Source organism: Chrysemys picta, chromosome 4, assembly GCF_011386835.1.
Source record: "Chrysemys picta bellii isolate R12L10 chromosome 4, ASM1138683v2, whole genome shotgun sequence".
Taxonomy (NCBI): domain Eukaryota; kingdom Metazoa; phylum Chordata; order Testudines; family Emydidae; genus Chrysemys; species Chrysemys picta.
This window is the reverse complement of record NC_088794.1, coordinates 112594504-112613609: the sequence shown is the minus strand read 5'-3', so window position 1 is coordinate 112613609 and position 19106 is coordinate 112594504. Positions and strand designations below refer to the sequence as shown.

Below are 19106 nucleotides of genomic sequence, written 5' to 3'. Positions count from 1 at the left end.
GTAGTCTTGGCTCAGATACTGCTTTCAGATAGGGACTGGGCCATCCTCCTACGGGCCCAGGAGTGGAAGACCTGGTCTGGCTTGGAAACTTTCAGGCTGCTCAAGGAGGCTGCACTATGTTTATAAACCAAGAAGCTGTTTATTGCTGTTTATTCAAATGTAATGTCAAGATTATTGGCACTATTTATGGTGACATCACTTTCTATGGAGGGTGTAAAAGGGCTATGAAGTTAAACGAGCACAGTAAAGGTGGCACACGGCCTGCATGGCTGATCATAGAAGTCATGACTAGCATTGTCCCTGCTGCTTGCCTAAGCACAGCACAAGGGAGCTTTGCACTGACACCAGGAAGATGGATCCCACCACGCTGGAGGACAAAGGCCTTTCCTTCCAGACTCAGCAATTTGTAACAACTACCTCTGCCTCTGGACTCACATCCACACCTCTTGAGGGGGAGGGTAAATCTATGTGCAACTTTAAAAAATGCAGTTGTCTGGCCTTCATTTGAGAAGCTGTCACTTGCTGCTAGTGATCTTACCAACCACTGACCTGTCTGAAATCTCTCCCTCCAAGGTTACCTCCCTGATGAGGTTGCTGCAAGCTAACTACACTAGTTTCTCTTCTCCGACAATACCTTGGACCCTTCCAGGCTGATTTCAGACTGGCATGTGGCATGGAAACAGTGCTAGCGTCACCGATGGACTGTGGACAAGCTAATGTAATATTAAGGTTTATGGACATGCTAACATTGCTAGATCTGGTAGCATCTTTCATCACTTCCATCATGTGATGCTACTGATCCACCTATGGGAGTCGAGAAGGGGCAGCAGGCATCACATTCAGCTAGCTTCACTCCTTCCTCTTGAATAGATCCCTGCGGGTAATGATGGGCACTATTCCACAACACTGAGGGCTCTCACTTGTGACACTCCACCAAACTCATCCCTGTTCGTCACATATGGTAGGTTGCAGGGGAGATTGAGAGACACTGTGGGCTACAATACCATCAATATATCAATGCCACCCCACTCTTGCTGTCCTCATGAAGCACAGACATACTATCCTACTAATGCCCCGGTGTCTGAGGGAGTTAGGAATGGGGATAGGAAACAGGTGGCTCAAGATCAATCCTGAAAAACTGAGGTGCTGCTGGTAGAGAGGGAAGAGTAGTAGCCGTGGCTGTGCCCTCAGCAGAACGTGTCTGTCTTCCCAGCCTTAAGGTGGATTCCCTGCTGCTCTCAGGAGCCCAGACAGAAGGTGGAGCCAGAACAGCTTATGTTCCAACTTAGCCAAGAGACAGTGCCCTTACCTCTTGAATGTGGACCTGACCACAGCGATCCTACTTTGGTCACCTCCAGGCTGAACTAGTACCATTGCTTGTTTGATACATGCTTTGTGGGTAACCAACAAGAGCATATCACACCAACACTCCACACTCTGCTGATTTCCTATCTAGTCCTGGTTTGGTATCTAGGCTTTGGATATTTTCTTTAAAGCACTAAGTGGGGGTGGATCTGGATACCTGATACACTCTGTCTCACTGTGCAGGGTAGCCACGCTCAGTGGGGATGCTAAGGCAGGCGGAGCTCAGTTTCAAACTCATGGAGGGTAAAGTAGGAGAGCCCTGGGCTGTGGACTTCACCATGGCTGGAGATCAGGCTGAGCAAGAATTTTACCACTTTTAGGGCTTCATTGTTGTCATTGATTGTTTTTAACAGCACCCCAAAGCATGCTGGGAACTTTACAAAACAAGTGAGACCCAGGCCCTGCCCTGAAGGGCTGAGACAGGACACAAGTGAGAGAAACAAGAAAGGGATTAGAGAGGGAGCCCAGGGTTCACCTTGCCCAGAGAACACATGTTAAAATACAGCACTGGGTTTCAAATGTGCTAGATACAACATTGTAGATAACACATTTCAAACATACACATGAATTCTAATCTAGACAAGTCCAAAGATCCATTTTACATTAACACAAAGGATGGCACTTCACAGGGGTTTGCGCAGTCTTGTCCAGCATGTGTCAAGCTGATCTGAGGGGCCACAAGTAACAAGTGAAGTATGAGAGCTGAGTAGAAAGTGGCCTAATCTCCTGAAGGCCAGTGGAATAATCTAGTTGCATCAGAAGTGCCTGAAGAGCTAAGGCAAGCCCTGTTGGAGTCTATCCACAGTCAGATACCTTTTTGTTGCTTCCATATTGTGTGGGTTCTCTCCATGAACATATGGCCCATCTCTGCCGGTCAACTTATCAGAAATCGTAAGATAAGCAGTCAGGGCTGCTCAGCATTTAGATAAGAGGAGGCCTCCAAAGAAGAGACATAGGAAGTAGTATGGGTTGTGCTGTAGCACTGCTCTCCTCTCTGACTCTGTACCAACCCAAATGCCCCAGTGTGGTGCACTTCAGGGGGTGGTGCAACTCAGCAGGGGCTGCTCTCCCTCCTGAGTCAGTGCTGCCCCCATTCCCCTAGGGGAAGAAATGTGTTAGGATAGGTGCACACTTTCAGAGGAGATATAAAACCAATGTGGTATCAGGCTACACCGAAGGCTCACTCATTAAATCTCCCATGGCACTTTTTGTAACATAGGGAGCTACAGCCTTGGGGGCTAAACTGAGCCCGTGAATATCTGCACTGACTTCTAGGCCTTTTGTTTACAACTGTCATGTTCCACTCCAGAGGTGGCCATATTTTGGTGAGTAGTCCCTAAACACAATGCACACTGAAGAATGTAAGTGCTTTGGCATTCTTCAGGATGATGGACACTATGGCAGCATGAGGGTAATGTCAGAGAGAGAGAGAGAGAGAGAGAACGAACATGTACAACAGCCAGTGTGCCCAGATGTCAACATGGTTAACCACCCGTTTACTGAGACTAGGCTATGAATAATCAATAGGAGATTACAAGACACTGATGCTGCTAACCAGCTCCCCCTCTTCTGCACTGTCCAAGATTCATCTCCATACTCCATTGGAGGGAAACCTCCAGAAAGGGAAGAAGGGGGAGGGGAAGAGCAAGAGATCTCCAGAGGCTCATCTAGGTTTAAATATTGCCCAGTGAAATATGCATTGGAGGAGAGGGGGAGGGAAAGAACACACACAGCTCCATCCCGGGGGCTACACTACAAAGGGGTGAATATCACACAGTCTATGAAACCTCCAGTTAGCGCAACAGCAATTAGTAGGCGAGTTGATCCCGGGATTAGGGTGCTAGCCAGAGACCCAGGTTCAATTCCCTGCTCTATCACAGCTTTCCTGTGCAACCCAGGGCAAGTCCCTTAGCCTGGCTGTGCCTCACACCCTTAACTGTAAAATGGGGATAACAGCACTTCCCTCCCACGGAGGGGTCTTGGGAGACTCAACCTGTTAACAATTGTGAGGTGCTCAGGTGTTATGGTAACGTGAGCCATCAGTACCTACAATAGACAGAATTTCCCAGAAGTGCCTCAACCTGGGTCCAGTTCTCAAGGACTTTCCAACACTACAGAGGTTTCCATGCAGGATCCTCGAGACTCCTGAGCTACACTTAATGTGTGTATTAACAGAATGACTTGGGCTGTAAGCTTTTTCAGGCAGGCACTGTGGCTGTGGAGCCCCTACCAGCAGGGCACCAAACTCATTCAGGGAGGAGGGCTGCGTTCCCACTGTAGGTAGGGGACTGAAGCAGAATTCTAGGACTCCACACCCATCTCCATCCACAGCAGAACACCTGCTGCGGTCAATAGGAGATTTGACACAGATCAAGGGTAGAAGCTGGGTTTCTGTTCTAAATTAACTACTTTGGTGTCACACTCAGTAACACTTGGCAGAAAAATGCATCTCCCCTGTAGGCCACAGTTATTTCTGCCCTTTGTTTCTCTTCCTTCTCCCTCCTTCTTTGTCTGTTTCTCTCCTTCCTTCTGGTTTTTGTGTCTCCTCAGGTCTTCCCTGTGGATTTTCTTCCCAATCCGCTGGGCTCCTCTCCAAATACTGCCCCCATTCGATTTGCTGAAAGGATCAGTAACACAATTCATGTCGACATTAACATGTCCTTTTGGTTGACACTTCAATGAAATTAATAGGAGTCTGAGCAGCGAATGCCTCTCTGAACCATTGTTTCAGGCTGGCTGCAGACTTGGGAAGACAGCAGTGCATCCATTTACTCTCCGTTCACTTATTGAAGCTTTTCTTTGCGACCATGAGGGCTAGAAACTTAATTTTTTACAAAATGTAACCAACAGCCTGATCAGTGTGGTGCTTTGTCTCCCTCTAGTGGTGACTGGGCCACAGCTAGAGGTTGAGGCAGCTCTTACAGCCTTAGGCTTGGTCTACACTAACCCCCCAAATCGAACTAAGGTACGCAACTTCAGCTACGTGAATAACATAGCTGAAGTTCAAAGTACCTTAGTTGGATCTTACCTCGGTCCACACGCGGCAGGCAGGCTCCCCCGTCGACTCCACGGTACTCCTCTCGTCTAGCTGGAGTACCGCAGTCGACGGCGAGCACTTCCGGGTTCGACTTATCGCGTCCAGACAAGACGCGATAAGTCGAACCCAGAAGTTCGATTGCCAGCCGCCGAACTAGCAGCTGGGTATAGACGTACCCTTAGCTAACGGAACTTAGTCTTTTAGCTCAGGAATTAGAGGGTCATGACATTCTGCACAATCTGAATATGTCATGCAGGCCACAACAATACAGCAGAGGGGCCAGATCCAGCCTGCAGTCAATACATTTGACACTCCTTGCCTTACCCAACAGGGTCCTGCTACTGACGCAGGTCCCCAGGTGTTATGGCACTATAAAGAATAATACCCAATTTATGATTATTTATCCTGCTCCCTTTCTTCTTGATTGGTAATCATCTCCTTTGGTCATTTACATAGCAAGTGGTGCTGGCAAGTCCTTGTTTCATGCAATAAGAAATCATTTTACCACTATGCTCACGACAGCTCTTACCCCAGGCCTCCGCGTGTATGGGGCAGGGAAGAGACCCTCAGCAGTCCAATGCACTAGGTCAAATGAAGCACAAAAGAAAGTACCACCAGAACATCGCCAGCCGACACAACAGGCGAGATGGCCATAGTCAGAGCAGCAGAACAGGTGGAAGAATGTGACAACCAAGAAGAGTAATACGTGTAGAAACCCTCTCCCTGGCACTAGCACCTGCCCCAGCTGTGATGCAGCAGCACAGAATGCTGTGCTGGGCAGAAAGACAGCCAACGAGAGGGCAGCTCGAGCTGGGGCAGAGGCTCGGAACCCACCTGAAGGGGGCAGTTGGCAAAAGATGTTATGAGAAGGAGGGAAGGAGAAGGATCTAGGTGCTGAGCCTGCAGAGGAACCGGAGCTGGGGTAGGAGGTGAGGTAATAAAAGAAGAAGAGAAGAATAAAAGTAGGGAACTGGGGAATAAGAAGGAGGTTAGCAGAAGCAGAAAACAACAGACCTGGGTATGTGAGCAGACGCTATTCGAGACGGGAAGTAGAGGGAAATAAAATCTAGACTTACCAGAGAGCAAGTATCAAGGGAATAAACCGAACGGAAATATAATTGGTGGGAAAAGGAACTGATCAAAAAGCTGTGTTAGATGCAAACAGATCCTGGAAGTAGTAAATGAAATGTCCATCCACAAAAGGACCTAAACTACACGAACAGAGAGTGTGACTGTTTGAACGTCTATTGAAGGAATACAGTTTAAAGGTGGCTAATGGAAAAGTGATGGCCCACTAGGTGAGGAAAACCCACAATGCGTTTGGTACTAACTGCCCAGCATGTAGAAGCTCACAAAGGTTAAGGAGTTGGTAACCTATAGTTCATTACTATAAATAGTGGGCCTTTGGTAATGTTCTATATTATTTATGCTCCCAGTACAATTTGAGGGTTTCCCATATAAAGTTCTAAAAATTTACAATCATCCCTGTTGGCTTGGTTTGCCTCTGCCTCTCCTCACAGCTAGTGTAGCCCAGCCTGGCTGGATCAGCACAAATGCAGAAGGCAATGGAGCCTCCCAACATCATCCCTAATGACAGGAGCCTGCCCTTGAAGGAGAAGAAGAGACTGAGACCAGGCCAGATATGGACAGTTCTCTGACCAGTGCCCAAGAAGACAGGAAGCCACCAGAGAGAAAAGGCAAGTACTGCTATTTAGCCTCACTGTATGGGCACTTCACAGCTCTGCCGCAGCCCACATCTCAGCTCCTGACTCTTCCTACCCTCCTCTTGCACCTCACACTCTGCCCACTCCTCTTTTAATGCACCCTTGGCCTTCTTTGCCCCATTCATGACTCCTGAACTTTTTGCTCCATTCCCTTCCTCTTTCTGTGCATGAAGCACTCTCACTCCCAGCCTTCAGCTCCCTCCTCACCCTTACCCCTTTCGGTTGCTTTGTAGCACAGGTCTCCATACCCATGTTTTCTACTTTGGCTAGAACACAACATGGCTAATGGTATGATCTACCATGTTAGAGAACTCTCCACTGCAGTGCACCCTTGCCCTTGCTGTCTCTTCTTTATCCTTCTTCTTCTTCCAAAAACTCCATTGCCTGTTGTCTTCTCCTTTCTGTTCCAGAAAGGAGTTTTCTGTATAATTTGGGAACCCTGTTGATGAGGCTTGCTTGGCTTGCTTGGCTTTGTTTGTGACCCAGCATGCATGAATAATCAAAATTCCCCAGGAGCTGAGCTGAGAAGAGAACACCGAGAACTGCGCCAGGAAATTGTCCTCCTCGTCTTTTTCCTGTTCCGAGAGATCTTTCTCCTTTGTTTTTCATTTCCCCCAAATATCTCCACCATTCTTCATTGTCCAGTTGTAGCTCCCTAGCACTGAAAACAGCTCTGACATACTTTGTTAGTCCTCCACCTCCTCTTCCAAGTAGGTTGTGCCCCTATATACATTCCAGTCAGTACGATGATTCCCACGAGTTTCCATCATGCTCACAACATTGTTGAACTGTTGAGGAGGAGACAGAGCCAAGCATTCTGCCCTGGCCAACAGAACTGGCCCAACTTGGCAGAAAGCAGCACTGACAGCATGCTCTTAAGGGGCGGAGCAACGTGTGCCTTTTGCCTACACACTGAAGAACTCTGTGCAGCATCATGCTTCTCGGAGTTCCACTCCACCCTCCCCTACTCAGGGCCATGCCTTAATGGCATCATCAGGCCCCTTGTGTCTAGGAGATCAGAACCTATTCCGCTTGAGTGATGCCTGGCTCCTGTTCTTCCTCACAGAGGGCATTCCAAAGCTCTAACTAGCAAGCCCTTCTCTACGCTGGCAGATCCTACATCAGTTTGTCTCCAATACCAGTCTTCTCTTTCCTTCTCTTGCACTTGGCACTAGAAGAATCTCTGCTGAGAGGGTCAGTATCACTCCTGACTTAAGTACTCTTCCCAGGACTCTGAAACGGGTCTTGGTCATACCAAGTCTTCCTTTGCTGCTGTCATTTGTCGCCACAAGGACTGTAATCAGTGGGAAATCCCCACCATCACATCCAGCACCTGGGTAAAGAATTAGCTTGGGCAGAGAGGAGGCAGCAGATTTTATTTTATCTTATCTGATCCCCATATCTCGTGCTAGGTCCTCACTATAGAATCACTCAGTAGACTCACATGTCTCTCTTGTGGGAGGTTCTCTTATACTCCTTTATTATCACCACTGTTTTCTGTTTTTTAATCCAAAATTTATTGACAGTCTTGCTAAGGATTGTACTTTGCCTGTCTCTGTCAAGAGAATGTGAAGGTTGCAGGACATACTGCTTTGGAAATGCCCTGGTTTGCTCCCTTGTGCATATGTGATATGATGATATCCTCTGAGTTACATGATCACTTCCCATTTCTCAGATATGGAGCCACCAGCTTTTTCCATTATACTTGTGTTAATTTCATGGCCAACACGACCCAGTGTGTTTTTATTGTCATAGTCCTTTAGGTTCACTTCTCACCGAGGTCTGTATCTTAATCATTTAAGCAGAAGCCACAAACTCGACAATTGATCACTCTGCAGCAGTACAGCAACTCTGGTGAAATTCAGGGGCTGAGGCAGTTCACGGCTATGTTAGCTTTGCTGTTAGCTTAGGGGGCTAGTGTGCACTGGCCAATGTCGCTAGCATTCTGCGTTGTATACTCAGGGCTACAGTCTACCTTTTGCAGGCAGACACACACTAGAGGGAGAGTGACACCAACCTCGCTGAAAATGCAGCAGATGCTCCCATAGGCTCAGTTCCTGCCCCTGGGCCACTGCCCCCATCTCATCCCATTGCCTCATCAGGTAGCTAGAGCCCAGAGGAATACTAATTGGAAGCAGAGCCTGTGCATTACGAGCACATCATAGCCAGCCACTGGTGGGGGCACAAGAATGAAGATAAGGTGCCATGAGCCCTTTCTCTTCTCAGGCTTGCACAACTGCTCAGCTGCCAGCTACAGTCATTGGCACATAACCTGTTGTGCAATAGGCACGTACTGTTTCTATGTATGTGCCTCTCCTAGACTCCAGCTGGCCTTCACAGCTGGATGGGCAGGACTGCAGGATGCTACACACAGTAGCTTAAGGGTGAAGAACAATTGTAATTTGTATTGTGTTTAAGAAATAGTATGTGGCTATGTAATTAAGAACTGTCCACATTGCTGTAAATGAGAAGCAGCTCCACTGAAAGCACTGGTGTTACCCCAGCATAAGAGGAGAATCGGGCCCACCATAAGCATATATACACACAAGAAGGCAGACCCAGGCCTGCATGTACAAGCTTAACTTTGGCATTTCCAGACTGTGATCCATTTGTGTGTCTTGGCTGTGTAGACTGTAAGATCTTCCAGGCAGAGACTGGTTCTTGCCGTGTGTGTGTGTGTGTGTATACAGCACCGGCACAGTGACACCCCAATCACAACTGGGGCTGCTTGGTGCTGCTGTAATATAAATAAATCAACAGGAGCACTCCAGTAACAAAGAGTGGGGCCAATTCAGGTGCATTTTGAGAACATTCTCAGCTGCTACTGAAGTGGGAGGAGCCACACACCCATCAGGCAGGATAAAAATACAAAGGGACCGATAGCAATTATAAATACAGGCAGGAAACCGCAAAATGTGATTCATCTAGGCATAAACAGAGCTAAGCTAGCTGGCTAAAAGTAATCCCAAACTCAGGTACTCACTGAGAGGGAGGAATCTGAGGTGTGAGAACAGTGTAGAAAGTCGGAAGGGCCAGGGAGGGCTAGGTGTAGTGCAGACAGGTGCTTGCCCTGTGATATGGCAAGGAAAAAAGCTAATGCACTGCTGGACAGCGTACACCATGACCTCACCCAAGGAACAAAGAGGGGAGCATCTGTCCTCTACCAGCTCAGGTATTAGCCCTCTGGGAACACTGCATTCAGGCCCCAAGTCAGCAAAGCATTTAAGCAAGTCCTTTGCTGAATTAAGGCCTCAATTCTGGGCACATCCTTACCCCAGGAATAGTGACAGATTGGACCTTTCGGGACCAGGAAATAGAGTCTGTGTCATGGTGCTGACAGCGAATGGAGCCTTTTGTTCTCTGGTGGATGACAGGGCCTAGAACTGTCAGGATGTCCTTACTTCAGGAGCTGGCATGGCGACGGGGCTCAGTTCAGTAGCATGGATAGGTCAGATCAGTTGTGTAGCACTGTGGCTCAGGCTTTGCTGAAGACAACGGTCTATCCCAGCAAAGTGCTGCCACCTGCCCTGGGGGCCTGACACTCCCCTCCCAAGTTGCATCGACCAGGAGCCCCAATAGCCAGAGAGCAGTCAGTCACTTCTGGGTCACAGGAAAGACACTTTTCCCCACGACGTCATGCTCCTTATCACAAAACTTCACCTGGGAGTTTGTGTTTGATGCTCTGCACACCGGCATGAAAAGGGAGACAACAAAACCAGTTATGCTGCACTTACACCTCTTCTGCTGGGGCTTTGAATAAACATGCAAATCAAGGTGGTGGTATTAATAATTATTTATTAATATTTAATAAAGCTTCAAGCTTTATTAGCTAGCAGCCAGCAGCTTCCGCTATGCCTATGTTCAGACTGCACAGCATCACACCCCAGCTGGGGACTGACACAGAGTCCCTCTCAGGCTGGCTGCATGGCAAGGGAGCAGACACCACCTCATACCCAAAGTCAGATCATGGCAGGCTCTAAGCTAATGCTTCCAGCTTCACTTGATCTGTTTACAGGAGTTTGCCAGGCCCTCCGGCCATTAGCACTGCTCAGATTAGAGTCAGGAGATGCCTGTTTGTTCGCACCGCCTCCAGCCAAGGTGGCCTGCAGCAGGCCTCAGAAGCCACCACTGCTGTAGAGCATAACTGCAGCAGTTTCTTCTTCACCTCAGTCTCCGGTTTCTCCCATGCAGTGGCTCATACAGGCTTCAAGTCAGGGAAGGACAAGAGTCATTTGCACCTGCACCAGGACTTCTTTCCTGGTTTTGATGCGCCCAATGCTTAGGATGCAGGACAAGAGTGACAATATGCTTTTTATATCTATATATAGGCCCTAGGACCTGCTGCAACACCACCCAATCACAGGGGAAAGATAGAAGGCAGCCAAAAGGCAGGATGGATTAATTCTGGCAAAGAAGAATCAGACAGCTTTTAGAGATCTCTCAGGAAAAAGAAGCGCTATAGAAAACAATCATCCATTAAAATATAAAGAGGGGTGTGTGAAATTAACCATGACTCTAAAATGGCTGTGATATTGAACTGCATTTTAAAAAGTCTGTATTCAACAAAATCAGAGAAGAAAATTTTATAAAAATAAAGCAAGTAAGGGGAAATCTGAACACATACCGGTCAGCTGGTCCCTTTGACATGCACCCAAGGGTATGATGAGAATTAACTATTGAAGATACTGTGCCATCCACAATTTTTTTTTCCAACTCAGGTCATGAAAAGTTGGGGAAGTATCAGAGGGTTAGAGAGAAGTGAATTCCTCAGCCAGAGGAAGGAGTGAGCATGACAGTTACTAGCACAGACATTTAGAGTAAAATTTTCAGGAGCACCTTGGTCCCATTTTCAGTCATTGTTGAAAACAAGACTGAGGCGATTTGAAAGTTTTACCCCTAACTTCTATCTCTAGGAAAATAATGGAACAAATATTGAGGAGAGTAACTCATGTCTAGACTCTCACAGCTGTACTCATCCATGCAGAGACCTCCCTCACACTCTTACCTGGACCATGGTCCTGGCTGTGGTGGGGAAAGCAAGAGCTAGGCACCCAATGTCCCCTGTTGCAGGAAAGTGGGTGGGAGTAAGCCACTCCCCAACAAGGGCCTCAGTAACTTATTCCTTTAGCACAAGGAAAGACGGGGGAGGAACAGTCACTCCTGACTCATGTCAGCAATGTGCTATCATGTGCCAGAAATGCCCCTCAGCCATGTACATTGGCCAAACCAGACAGTCTCTACGCAAAAGAATAAATGGACACAAATCAGATGTCAAGAATTAGAACATTCAAAAGCCAGTCGGAGAACACTTCAACCTCCCTAGTCACTCAATTACAGACCTAAAAGTCGCAATTCTCCAACAACAACAACAACAAAAAAACCTTCAAAAACAGACTCCAAGAAGAAACTGAAGAATTGGAATTAATTTGCAAACTGGACACCATTAAATTAGGCTTGAATAAAGACTGGGAGTGGATGGGGCATTACACAAAGTAAAAACTATCTCCCCATGCTAATTTTTCCCTTACTGTTACTCACACCTTCTTGTCAACTGTTGGAAATGGGCCATCCTGATTATCACTACAAAAGTTTTTTTCTCTCCTGCTGATAATAGCCCACCTTAATTGACTAGTCTTTTTATAGTTGGTATGGCAACACCCATTTTTTCATGTTCTCTGTGTATATATATCTGCATACTGTATTTTCCACTGCATGCGTCTGATGAAGTGGGTTTTAGCCCATGAAAGCTTATGCCCAAATAAATTTGTTAGTCTCTAAGGTGCCACATTTTTTGCTGATACAGACTAACACGGCTACTACTCTGAATGCTGACTCACAGTTCATTCCCTGCTCCTTGGTGTGGGTGTGTTGCCTCTTACTTTGAGTTGGCTCTTAACATCAAGTAGGTAGAGCCACAAACAACAAGAAGCAACGCAATATGTAAAAAACACACTAAAAAAAAATTAGTTCCGAACATTAATTTGTGGCTGAAGGAAGTCAGTGGATTGAATGCATCTGCAGTTTAATGAAGCCCTTGAGAACCAAGAGTCACAAAATTTTAATTCGTTTTAGCTGGACATGCCCATGCTTTCGTTAGCACAACCCCTTGCACGTGGAATGCCACTCAAGTGGGTCCACCTTCTCATTTAATTCCTTCCCAAGACTCACTTCCACTGCAATGTCTACAAGAAACTAACCAGCTATTAATGACTAGATATAGGGATAGTCAGGGATAGTTTACATAATAAAAGTGAAAAATATATGGCACTAAGAAGAGGTATTCCAGACACTCCATTTTTTCTTGCCTACTATATCACTTCTCCTCCTCACAATTCAGCTGTTTTTAACTCAACTCTTTGGAGCAGGGTTCACATTTTCCTGTATGCCCATACAGCAACTAACATTTCTGGCAGTGCTAGAATAATAATTAGTTTGGATACAAGCATGAGTGTGTGCACTGAAAACTGTCTGAAGGACCATAAGCCAAGGGGAATGAAAACAAACACCCCATTACAGCAAGGGCTAAACAACTCAGTTGAAAAAAATGAATATGAATTTAGAACTAAACAAGCATTTTACGCAAGAAGTGGTAAAGCAGAGAACTCCTTACATACCAATTAAAACACAAGTGCCGAGAAACACCAAGTGCCTTGAGAAATACTCAAAATAATATAGTTACTAATCCATATATCTGCTTACTTTTATCTCACTTGTGCACTTCCTCTCTGCTTTTAGAAGTGTATGAAGTTAACGAACACTTATCTGAGATTTCACTGCCCAGACGTGCCCCATGAGTTATTGGAAGATAATCTCTCTTTTGAGGAGATAGAACAGGCTATTTCAAAAGTACCTCATGGCAAAGCCCCCAGCCCTGATGAACAGACTATTTTATTTTATAAAATTCTTTAACAAAAATGCTGGTTCCCAATTAGCTGATACCTGAAACTGCTCTGTATACCCTGGCAGTTTACCTCCAACTATGTGTTCAACCATAACTTGCATTTGTGCCTTAGGTTGGCCTATTTTACCCTTCGATAAGGGCATAAAATCATCCCAAGTTTTAGCAAGCAGGAAGAATTTCGTCCTGGTCTGGTCTTTACCAATCACATGGTACTTACACAGGCAAGAGAGGATCTCATAATATTAATATTCCTTAAGGTAGCAGAATGAATTGCATATTTCTGCAGCAATTCCATCCTTAGATTCCAGAAAGGCCATTGATTGCATTGAGTGGTCAGTCCTCATTTCTAGCCTTGAGTGATAGGATTGGGACCAAAATTCCTTACTTTGGTACGGTAATCGTACCAGACCTCAACAGCCATGATCTTTAATAATGGTTATGAGTCCAAAAACTTGGCCTTCAATAAATTAAATGTGCTGCCACTTGTCATTTTCTTTTATTATGGCTCCTCTAGCTCAAAAGGATTAATTCCAGTAACTATTTCCAGGTGGAAAAAAATCAGGGATAACAATCATCCCCCAGGTTCTGTGTTTCACCTCCTAAGAGACCCCCTATAGCCCATTCTCATGGGCTCATGGGCTCCAACTCAGTTAGACATTGGAACATTAGAATTGGGTATTGGAGTCCATGTAGCCAGAGATTCTTTAGACCTTTTCAAGTTGAATTATCATCCTTTAGCCCCCACTTTAGAAAAGAGTCCTGCATAACTAGAATACACTTAACCTCTATTTTCCTGAATAAACATTATTAGTATGAACTCCCCTCTTCATCCCCCTGTGATTAATTACTTTCCCCCAATTCTTCCAGACCCAATCTCACAAACTTCTTTAACAACTGCAGGGTGATATTAAAATGTATTTTGACAGGTGGCAGATAAAAAAAAATCTTTATAATTCTGTATCCAAAAAAAAAATAATAATCCATCGGTGGTTTGGAGTTTCACAACTTAACTGTCTAGCAGCACTGTTGGATCCATTATGAGAATAGTGCAGATACTGCCCATGCCCTTCCAAACAGCACTGGATCCCTGTGGAACCACAAATCCTAGATTCCCCATTTGAATACATCTCTTCTCCTACACAGTCTAATTTTTATCTGCTGTAATCAGGGCCGGGGGGGTGAAAGGGAGGGAATGGGGGGAGAGAGAAAGGGGGGTGGCCAGGGCATCAGCGGGGCACTCGCCATGCAGCCCCGACCGCCGCGCCGCCTGCCGGGAGGGCTCCACACCGCTCCAGTTGGTGCAGTATAATGTATCAAAACCAGAAACTATCAGTATTTGATACCCGTTAAGAACACATGGTGCTTTGCTACAGGTATTGCTTGTGTGAATTGTTCTTATACATCACTCTATTTCAGTTTTTCCATTTACTTCTGTAAGTATTTTAATATTGGTCTCTGCTTGTGACCTCCAAAAACTAAACCGATACATGAAAACAAAGGATAGTAATAAATTGCAATATGCAAGACGGGTACAGTGGGAATGTGCAGGGGTTGGCATTAGGAGTCAGTCTTATATAACTTCTTTATTAATGATCTAGAAGAGGGAGTGAACAGCATGTTAATGAAATTCACAGATGGTACTAAATTGGGAGGAGCTGCAAATCCCATGAGGGCAGAGAAATATAGAGGGCCCTGGAAAGATTAGAAACATGGCCAGGGAATATGGAGAGATTCCGTTTAGGAAAAAAATATAGCTAATATGTTAAGTGAAAAGATAATTTGAAACCAAAAATACTGAGTGGAAGAGGGAAAACTGGGAGGCAGGAATGGCCAAAGGAGACTTAGGAGCGATAGCAGACAGCCACTAGACAGATAGGAGTTTGCAATGTGATGTGGAATCAAAACCAGGCCAACACTAGTTTGGGGAGAGATGTGCAGAAGGACGCAGGAAGGTAGCTGTCCCTCACTATACAGCACTGGTGTAAACTCATTTGGTATATTCCAGTAGGCTCTTGATCCCCTGTTACCAGAAAGGCTGACAAATTGGAGAGAGTTCAGAGAAGAGCAACCAATTGATTAAGGGGTTGGAGAGACTGATTTATGAGGAATGATTAAAAAAGATATTATAGCTTGGATAAGCAATGACTAAAGGTTGGAGAGTAGAGGTTGGTGGGGAGAGGAGAACAGGTTAACAGTGTACCACTATTTAGAGGGTGTAAATCTCAAGGCTGGTGAGATAGAGATTATTCAGACTGGTACAAAGGAGAGTAACTGGATAAAGTTTTAAAAGGGGGTATTGAAGCTAAATATCAAGGAGCACTTTCAAGCATTAGCATCATCTTCCTGATATGTGGGGAGGCTTATAACACGAAAGAGCAGCCACGGAAACACTAGAAAATATACAATAAGGAGCAATCCTGTACTGACCCCTTGGAGGCAGCCTGCTCTTTTCCTTCAGTATCTCTTAGGAGTCTCTTATGGGATTCTGGGATCTCTGTCCTGGCCCGAGATGCTCATATTCCCCATACAATAATGCCATGAAAAGCTATCATTTCCCATACCATCCCAGTTTCACTAACAATCACTTCCCCCTGGGAGACCGGTGCTGATGCTTATTATGCCCGTTACAGAGTCTATAGCTCCTACTAGATGGGTCTAGTCCAGTTCCCGTTGAGTAGGCAAACCACAACAATGACAAGTTGTGGCACAGAAGTTGCCAAACAGTTTCTCACTGGATAGTAACAGAGTAAAATATAAATAGCAATTCTGTGAAAGAAATAATTGTCAAGCGCTATTCAGCTACTAAATAAGACAGATGAAAACATTGGCTCAAATCATCACAAAAATGACCCAGATATTGACATTACACATGCAACCTTGACCTGCAGCACATGAATATATTGGTCAATCCCAGCCTATCAGCCTGACGTGATTGGTAAATGGCGTCTCTAGATTTCAATAGTCTGGTTTTGTCCACGGCTAAGGTTCATTCCCAGACAGACAAAGGGTGAAGGCCCGTCTGTGGGAAATCAAAGAATAGTCTTTCTACTCTAGCTCCAGATGATGAATGCAAGCAATGTTTATCTCCCCACAGGCCTCTTATACCCTGATTCACAGAGAGACGACATCCCAGAAAGCCAGAGGTATCTAACTGGCTCTCCATCTAATTCTTTCTTGATAGAAGCATCAGTGAAATCCCAACGTGGAATACAAGGAACAAGAGACCTTATTCTAGGCATTCCTATGTCAGGTAAGGAGCCAATTAATTATGTCTCAGGCCTGCTGGAAATCAGTGCTTAGGATAACAGCAGTGAGGTCACCAGGAGTCATGCCAGCACAATAGAAGGATTGGGACTTGATTTTATCAACATGGTATGTTTGATTAGCACAAGCATTTGGTGAGGGAAGATGTGTGTTGCAAAGTAAAAAAGTGAAACTGTTTGGTTTGGGAAACTCTCTCCATTCCTCCCTTTCCTCTGCCACTCCCCCCTCCCCAGTTTATACCTCAGTAATGTACAGCATCGGTACTGTATCCTTGAGAGTTCTCTAAGGTTGTTGTGAACCCGTGGAATGGGCAGTCTACCAGTGCTGAAGAAACAGCCACGTAATGACGTGTTGGTCCCCTGAGTGCAGGGAAGCGGCACTGAAAGAGGCACAGACTGAAAGAGCAGATTTGAGTCAAGGGGGCAAGTTGACAGAATGAGGGGACCAGTAAGAAAACGTGCAGTTTACTGTGGCACAAAGAGGAACCCAGGCCAAGCCCTTCACAGAGCAGCCGAGCTGCATCAGCTAGAGAAGCAGCTGCCACAGGTATGCAGGGGAACAAGGCCAAGTTTCAACCCTGCAAGCCCAGAAGCTTCACTCTGTATCAGCACATGCAGGGAAGCCAAAGGGCTCCATACTTTGCCGCTTTTTTCCTGAGCTTTGTGCAGGAACCAGGAGCGGGGGGTAGGGGAGAAGGGAAAGCAGAGGTGGCTTTAAGCTACCTTTGTGATCCCCACATTCTCAGGATGTCAGGGTCCTACACTGCCTCTGACATTAGTTGCAGCAGTCATAAGTATTTTCTAGCTTCTATTCTGGCCGCAATGCGCCCCTATGGGCTGTCTGCCAGCCCAGAATAGCCAGAGAACAGCATTCTCCAACCACGCCCCTTCCCTCCGCACCCTGACACGCCCTATACCAAAGGCTGTGCTAGGGCATTGACACACACAGAGCTGTTCTGGCAGTTCAATGCCACCCAGGGAATCCCCATCTAACAGGGATATAATGCCAGAGGGAAATAAGAAGGCAGGGGTGCAATGGAAAATCAGCCCCAAAAGGTTTTCCTGGGGAGCCACAAGTCCCTGTTTGGAGAGTTCGACACAGAGGACACAAAAGGCACATACACATGCCTTATTTAGAAACTCATCCATCCTTGAGTTCATAATACAATCTTATCCAGGACTACACTAGGCAATCTGAGGCACCCTCAGACAATGAGATCTAGCCCTCCTATGCGCCTCCAAGAGAATAGAGACTGGCTGTTCCCCATGTCAGTGCTTCAATTTGTACTGGGTTGGAATCAGGGATTTCTCAGTTCAGGGGCCAGGTCTCTATGGAGTTTCCTCTTTAACCATGTCCACACAGACTCTTGGGAGCTGCAAGGCATGTCTATCCAGGTCATTTTGACCATTTTGGACTCTTTCAGTACAGCAGCTCCTCATTTTGGGGTTATTTTTCTATTCTGCCTATTGTAAAATATATCCATTATCCTGGGCTCCTTGTGGCAGGTGCTATGGAAGTTAACAAAACAAATACACACACAAAACAGGACAGTACACACACTAACAGCAGCACACAATGCAACCGCACACCCAAAACACCACACCCATACACCTAACAGAGGCTTGCAAAGAAGCACAGAAAATATGACGGCCTAGAGGTTTCAGTTCTGAGGAGTGGAGTTTTATTCAGTGCGATGTGACCATTTCTGTGCTGGAAGCTGCCGTGTCCTCTCCTGAGGGAGAGAGCGAGTGAACACTGCTTGGGAAGGGAGGGATGAGAGGGTTGCTCTTAGGGCCCAGAGAGGTATGATTACCTGTATCCTGTCTTCAGGCAGTTCTGTTTTCATGGCCAGCATCTCTCTGGCATAGACATCAGGATAGTGGGCCTCATTGAAGGCCTTTTCCAGCTCCTCCAGTTGGTAGGATGTGAAGATTGTCCTGAGGGGAATAAAACTCATTGATCAGAATATAAAGAAAGCTGAACAGTCACAAAGACGGAGAAACAGGGAAAAGAAAATCTCAGAAACTGGATAATGTATGTAGATTGTGTTTTACTGTTTTTCTATGGACAGAAGGTCAGGCCCTTGGCTGAGAGAAAGCCCAGAAAGTGCCAGGACATTGTGTTCTTATACAGTCACAAGTCACCTTCCTTTTCAACTACTTCCTCCTCTAGGCAGCCTCTCCTCCAGTTTCTCTCCCCCAACAGGATCACTGAGATGACCGTAATCTCTAGATTAGATCTCAGACATTATTTCCTTCCAAAAGACATTGAAGTGTCTCTTTTCCCCTCAAAGAGGGCCCCACTTCCTGATTTATGGGCACTACGGTCCCCTTTATGTTTGCCACGCAGACACTCCAGAAGATTGCACTGAGGCAAGGAGAGGAGTGACATTGTTCTCAGCATCTCACCTCTCCCTGCTTACAAACAAACCAATCCCTTCAGATCCCTAACCCTCAGCAAGTCCCCAAAGTTTTGTCACAGCCCTCACTACTTTCACCAGCCAGTTCCTCCCCACATGCATGCAATCTCCAACCACGAGCCCAGTGCCAGTTCCCTTGCTCGACTTCTACACAGGAACCCCGAAAAACCCATCTCCCACTAGCGGATCCCTCCCTTCCTCTGATTTGCATTACCCCATTACCCATCATTGGAAATCCTTCCTGACTGCCCTGAATGGTCAATTGTCCCAACCTGCATCCATATGCCCAGTTCTCAGCTTGGGATGGGTGGATTGAAAAAAAATCAGCAGCTGGAAGCTGAGACAGATGAGAGCACAACTCCAGGGGAATGCAAAGAGATTCTAGCAATGGGGAAG

General features: G+C 46.1%; 2 protein-coding genes across 4 annotated transcripts in view; both read right to left on the bottom strand.

Moving 5' to 3' along the window:
- Window positions 1-19106, bottom strand: part of BBOF1 (basal body orientation factor 1) — a 1057902-nt gene that overhangs the window by 840236 nt on the left and 198560 nt on the right. The window lies entirely within an intron of this gene.
- VSX2 (visual system homeobox 2) overlaps window positions 1-19106 on the bottom strand; it is a 44303-nt gene that overhangs the window by 20066 nt on the left and 5131 nt on the right. For both annotated transcript variants that reach the window (XM_065593341.1, XM_005301672.4), the window contains exon 3: window positions 18105-18228. In XM_065593341.1, coding sequence (XP_065449413.1) covers window positions 18105-18228 — 124 coding nt within the window. The remainder of the gene's footprint in view (window positions 1-18104; window positions 18229-19106) is intronic.